This window comes from Charadrius vociferus, unplaced genomic scaffold (assembly GCF_000708025.1).
Source record: "Charadrius vociferus isolate BGI_N301 unplaced genomic scaffold, ASM70802v2 scaffold1528, whole genome shotgun sequence".
Classification (NCBI taxonomy): domain Eukaryota; kingdom Metazoa; phylum Chordata; class Aves; order Charadriiformes; family Charadriidae; genus Charadrius; species Charadrius vociferus.
In genome coordinates this window covers 5,642-12,081 of record NW_009649849.1, presented here as the reverse complement: position 1 = coordinate 12,081, position 6,440 = coordinate 5,642, and the positions used below count along the sequence as shown (strand labels likewise).

At 48.6% G+C, this 6,440-nt stretch overlaps 1 protein-coding gene across 1 annotated transcript in view; it reads left to right on the top strand.

Annotated features, from left to right (window-relative positions):
- Window positions 1-6,192, top strand: part of PPA1 (pyrophosphatase (inorganic) 1) — a 10,708-nt gene extending 4,516 nt beyond the window's left edge. Inside the window, 7 exon segments of the mRNA XM_009890934.1 lie at window positions 705-791; window positions 1,101-1,227; window positions 1,739-1,866; window positions 3,251-3,336; window positions 3,568-3,637; window positions 4,785-4,824; window positions 5,859-6,192. Coding sequence (XP_009889236.1) covers window positions 705-791; window positions 1,101-1,227; window positions 1,739-1,866; window positions 3,251-3,336; window positions 3,568-3,637; window positions 4,785-4,824; window positions 5,859-5,890 — 570 coding nt within the window. The 3' untranslated portion in view covers window positions 5,891-6,192.
- The last annotated feature ends 248 nt before the right edge of the window (window positions 6,193-6,440 follow it).

The following is a 6,440-nucleotide window of genomic DNA, read 5'->3' as shown; positions in this document are numbered from 1 at the left end:
GAAGAGCGTTCCTTTTTATACATCAACAAGCTTAGAGGTAGGTGCTCCTTATGATGCAAGTGAGCATGATGTCCTTTCACTCCTGATCAGAAGTGTGTGTTCTAAGCAGCTATTATTTTTGGAGGCATTGCTCAAATGCCTTCTGGTGTCCCATCTTCCAACTTCTCACCGCTTCAGGTGACATGCACTAGGACACTGGGTAGCATAGGGTATGGCACTTGGCGTCCTTGTCACAGCTCTAGTGTAACAGCGTGCCTTTAATTGTTTAATTAAAAGGAAACAATACACCCTGTCTGTCTTCCATCTCTGTTGGGCTGCTATCTGGAGTTCAGGAAACTTCTGTTAAGAAATGAATAGGGAGAGGAACAGGCAGGCAGCCAGCCAAATCAATGAGTGTTCTTTATATATGTGAACTTCACCTTTATGCAGCTGTGGAACGGAGGAGGAAGTCTGGAATGTTGTTGAAAAAAGGTTTGTCAGTGGGAGGGAGCAGTTTACCCTTGGCAAGATAAGACCTTTTAACTTGGATTCAAACCGCATTTGCAGGCACTGTGACACAGTAGCCCAATTAGTAGACCTGAAAGCAAGGGTGAAGTGGGCCATCGTCTGTATCTTCGAGGCAACTGCAGGCCTGAAATAAACCTGCTTTTGGTTCCCTCTTGAAACCTGAGAGTTCTTACTCCTATGTGTGGGGTTTTTTGCAGACTTGGGAAGACCCAGGTCACAAAGATGAAAATACTGGCTGCTGTGGAGATAACGATCCAATTGACGTGTGTGAAATTGGAAGCAAGGTAATGCATTCTAAAGGGTAACTGTCTTTTGAAACATGTAATTAATGTCTCTGAAGTCAATTATTCAGAGACATTATTCAGCGACATTATTCAGTTCCTACCTTTTCTACCTTAAGAATGTGATGTTTCCCTCCGCTGCCCCTGGAGATTGTTGATGAGCCTGGTGAGCCAGGGCTCATGAACCGCTGATAAACGACAGCTAATTTTGTGGTACCCGACTGCTTACTGAAGTCTCACAGCTTGCACTGTCTCCAGTTGTGCTTTCCTTGAGTGCATCACTACAAGACAACAAGGTCTTTGTCCTTGCAGGTCTGCTCTCGAGGAGAAGTCATCAAAGTGAAGGTGCTGGGCACGCTGGCACTGATTGATGAAGGAGAGACAGACTGGAAGATAATTGCTATCAATGTTGAAGACCCTGAAGCAAGCAACTATAACGGTAGGTAGTACTTCCCTTTCTCTGTTCACAGCCTGCGGGAAACTTCCAAGTCAGGACATGGGCTTGCTCCTTCTATGCCACAGTATTCATCAGGTGTGATACTGGAAGGACAGCAGAATAGGATGTTATCAATCTGGTAGCAAGCAGCAGTAAATTGTTTTATCCCACATTTCAGTCCTCTGCACAGCCTGGCATCTCGAAGAAGAGGGTTGGCTGTACAGCCTGTCCTCTGAGTGGGAGGAAAGGGAGTTGTCCAGTAAATCTCTAATCAAGGCTGTCTAAATGTGTCCGTGCTTCTGGGGATGGACACAGTATATCAGGAAATACCTGTGAAGATGAAACACTAACTTCCCTCTGCAGCTATCCACTCGTGTCTTAACTGTAACCTGTCTGAAATGTTGCTAAGGCTACTTGAGGAGGGGCCGAAAGAAGGGTAGCTCAGAAGAGCGGGGTAGTAGCTAAGTAAATTCTGTGACTAGATCTGGCTAACAAACCTTTTCTCCATGGCTAGATATCAATGATGTCCGAAGGATGAAACCTGGATACTTGGAAGCTACAGTGGACTGGTTCAGAAGATACAAAGTACCTGATGGAAAGCCAGAAAACCAGTTTGCTTTTAATGGCGAATTTAAAGACAAGGTAGGATCGCCTTTCCTTCATTACAGTGAGCGTGCAAAGGCACGCTGTCCAAAACCTGAGCTCAAGGTGCATGGGGACACGAATGAGGAGTCGCTGGGAAGAATGGGTTTTTACGGGGGAGCTGATAGCTGGCTTCATTCTTCCCGCTGTTTTTCCAGCTTACAGTTCCACTTGTTTCCAACCTGGTGCTTGCGGGGATGCTAGGAGAAAAAGCATAGGAGGAAAAACAGCACCTTGCTGCTGTTGGATATTATCGGTTTCCCTTCGAGATGATGTTCATGTGGGATCGCTTCAGGGCTGGGAGCCTCTGTGTCAGAACCAGGATGGAAACCAATGGGTTTATTCGCTCCTGCTCTGGAGCAAGGGGATGCTTGACATTGCCCTTTGTCTCCCTTGCTTGCTGGCTTTGTTCCACTGCAGCTTGTTGCAAGTTGACTACTCGTGAGTTAAAATGCTTCTTCCTTCAGGCGTAAAATGTTCCTTCACGCCCTTTTGAGTAAGGCTTTGCCTTGGCAGCGTTATTCCTCTGCCTCTTCTCTGGGTTGGGGCGGATAACTGAAGGAAAGGGTAAAGGGGGCTAAAATGGAAGTTTTGTGGGAGTGGACTTGTCCCCTTCGGCTGTAGCACAGCCCCAGGTTGGGTGGGCTGGGACATCTCTCTGCCCTTCAGGATGGGTGAGACCGGAATCAAGTCCAAGGCGGAAAATAGGGACAAAGAACCCTGCACATGTTCCTGCAGTGTTTTATTTGGCTCTGTGTGGTTTCAAACCAGGATATTTATTGCTGGTGTTCATGCTAACAAAGAATTGTGTGTGCTTCCTTCTTCAGCTGACAGGTTAATGCTTGAGCATATATTACTTTTTCTTGGGGGGAAAAAAAAAAAAAACAGTGATATGCTTGGAAGCAGATTCATTTTTAAATAGTTGCAAAGCTAGATTAGATGCATGTCTTTTCCTGTTGATCTGCACAGGGGTTGAATGATTTGCCTGGAGTGGAAGAAAGCTTGCAGATAGGTTGGTATCAACTAGCTGCCGAAGACAAACTGGGTGGGAGGAGCAGCGGGGTGGAGGTGCTTTTATAATATAGCACTGGCCCGAGACTAGAATATCTGCGTTCTTTTGGCTTCGAGCTCGCTCGTTGGCCTTGGCGTATCCTCCCATCTTGAAAGGAAAACAATTGATATTATAAAATCCCCGTTGTTCAGCTGTTGGGAGGTTGCTGTTGTTCCTGAAAGGCGCAGTAATGGAAGAGGTCTCTTCCGGAGTCAGAAACTATCTAAAATCAGCCTATTAATATTGGCCTCTCGTTCCATGTAACCGATAGTCTGGAGAAAATGGCCTAGTGCTTACAAATAACGTGATGTTTGTTCTCATCTTCACCTTCAGGATTTTGCGGTGAACGTCATCAAAAGCACTCACGAACACTGGAAAGCTTTAATAGCGAAGAAAACTGACGGAGGGGAGATCAACTGGTAGGTTAATGCTTGTTGGTACTGTGCGCGTTCCTGTCCCCTAAACAAATAACCCTGAAATTTCTCTTTCCTGCGTGGTGCCATGCTTTCTGTTAGCTGCTGGCTGCCTCCGCACGCCTTCCCCTTCAACTTGGCAACTGTAACAGTGATTCTTAATATTCCATTATTTAATACTCTTGGGGGGGGAAAGACTTGGCTTTCCCATTCTCACAAGCGACCTTTCCCTTCCAGCACAAATCTGACGGTGTCCGACAGCCCTTTCTGCTGCAGTCAAGAGTGTGCAAAAGCTACTGTGGATGCAGTAAGTACAAATCTGAGTGTCCTACCCCCAACGTCAGTATCGGGTGAAATTATACCATTTGTGCGGTACCCTAAACTGTCCGCGCTGTGTGAATAGCGCTTTGTATGCTCAGAAATTTTTTGGATGCCTGAACACAGCACCTGTTTCTGGTTAAATAGGATGAATGTGGAGCAAGCCAGACATTCCTCTAGAGGCTTCTTCTTGCCCTTAGTCATCTGGGAGGTGGAATCCAAAACAGAGTTTGCGTGAAGGGCTAAACTTCTGAACTGTAGCTTGGCTGTCAGCTGTTCAGAGAGTGTTTAAATATTTGGCCTTCCAAGAGCTTTGCAGCACAGGTCACCCTTTGAGAAGAGAAAGTCTAATTTCTGAGAGCCTTGCAGTCGAAAGACCTCGCATCCTGTGCAGTGAAAAGCTTGGAGCTCCCAGCGTAGTAGCCTTACCGTTTCGGGAGTTAACTGCATCTCCCTAGGCTTGTGAAGCACTGCTGGTGGCAACTTGAAAGGGGTTAGAGGCATGGGACAGGAAAATCAAAACAGAAATACTGCCTCGGTGTATGGAAATGTGACTGCAAACCAGAGTGTCTCCATAAGCCTTCTGTCATCATCTTGGTTTTAAAAGTGCACGTATGCTCTGGTGGTATCCGAATTACTTTGTAAATCTGTGAAAGTGTAACCCTTGCGGAGGATGTGTCACCAGCTAGGGACCCTTGTCTGCCTTTGGTTCCTAAACATCGGGTGAAAGCTCTTCAGAGAAGTTTTTCGAGAGTCCTTTTCGAGAGTCCTATTCCACCATCGCATTGTAGGTTTAAAAAAGCAGGCTGCCTGTAACTGTGTCGACGCTGGAGTGGTCACTGCTTGTGGTGAGAAGCAGATGGCACTGCAGCCTGTGCTTAGGGCAGAGCACCTCCGGCATGTAGGACACATACGGAATGTGGAGGCTGTGGGCATGACAGGACTCACGCCGCACGTGAGCTCATTTATTCCCTCACAGCTGACCAGCGCTGCCTGCCGTGGACCAATTTACACTGCTTAGATCTTAAACTGTGCTCATAAAGACTTTTGCGGCTCTACATGATGTCTAGTGAGCTCCAGGCGTAAGGTCAACCTCCCTCAGTAGTTGTGATCTGCTGATACACTTCTCATTGCAGGCACCACCATGTAAAGCTGCCAACCCGATCCCACCCGAAGGTAAGTCTCACAACCCGCATTTATGTTCCAATGCAGAGCGGAGGCTTCCTCGAAGGAATTATTGATAGGAAAAAGAGGGTCTTAACCGCTAGCTAGGTATCTCCTCTAGCACGAGGGAGAAATGAAGGACCTTGTTGGACCCAGCTTGTGTCAGTAACGCTGTTTTATTCCTGAATCACTTCTGTCATCGCCTTATTTCCTTGTTTGGGTTGGTGAGGTGGGTAAATGAGCGGTAAGCAGGAGACCTGAGGTGCCGTAGTTTGCTCCAGGAGAGGTGCGGTTTATAGCAGGTCCTAAAAGAGCAGCGCTGCAGAGGGCTGGAGGGCGGTGACAGCAGGAAAGGGCGTTTGGTTCCCCCGGAACGGGGGGTTCATCCAAATCCTCGGTGCAGGCGAGCCAAGGAAGGGAATCGCTCCCTACCTGCACAGAGCAGAGGCAGAAATCGGTGGTGTGTTCAGTGCTTCGGTTGAACCTGCTGATCAGACATCTGTCACCGAACAAGTGTCCACTCTGAGCCAGTAACGAGCCTTTTGATGCCTCGGGATATGGCTCTGTAATAAAACCACAGCTGTGGGACAAATCTGCGCTCAGCTGTCACGCAAAACCTGGATGTTGCTGTAGCAGGGACAAGACCTGAGGGCAAGCGTGAGCTAATGACGGTGTTGAGAGCCCAAGAGGGGCTCGGTTCTCGTTTCCAACCCCTTCGTGGGTAATAAACCTGCGAAGAAATTGCTCTCTTCCGTGCGGGCGTGGGAGTTGGAGGCAACATGACTTTACCTCCCTGAGTCAGCTGAGCCACAGGGAAGCCGAGCTGGCTCTGGCTTGCTGTCCTCACCTGAACCGAGTCATGCGGAGGCTGAGTGAGGGCGACTTCTTCAGGAAAACACATACACGTCAACAGGGCTACGCAAGAACCTGTTGGGTACGTGGTGGCATTGTTGACAGGAGCCACAGGTGCCACTTAATCAGTGGGTGGCTAACAGAGGACTGACACCCCCCCCCATTTATTTTGGTTTTTTTTCTGCCCCTCACAGTTGACAAGTGGTTCTACTACCAGAAGAACTAAGACCTGAGGATGGGTGGTGAGACAGCTGTGTCCTCCCCACCGAGGAGTCGCCACGTGCAGGAATAGAGCAGAAAAATAGCTTCAGCGTCGACGAGAGGACCTTGCCTGCAACTTTGTCGATTAGAATCGCGTATCTAGCAGTGACGTGTCTGCTGTATCGGGGTCTTGTGGAGGCTAGAAGACATAATTTATAAAATCAAAACACCCTGCTTGTGCGTGGTCATACAGTGTACTTTGTAAATCGCGACAGAAGATCGCTCACCTGGTACGTGTATGGATGCTAGAAATAAAAACTACTGAAACAGAATGCTGCAGGGCTCCCTCTCCTTCCCCTGGAGCCCAGGGGTGAACAGCAGTCCTTAGAGCAGTCTATGCTGGTAGTTCTGGGGAGGATTTATCGGGTAATGAACTCGCTATCGTGACTTGCGACCGGCCGGGGGGCGGCCTCGAACCGGGGTCCTCAATGGGTGAGCGCGAACCCGCCGGGGGGCGGCCTCGAACCTGGGTCCTTCCGGAGCGGGGCGGTGCTGGCGTGGCGTCAGACGCAGGG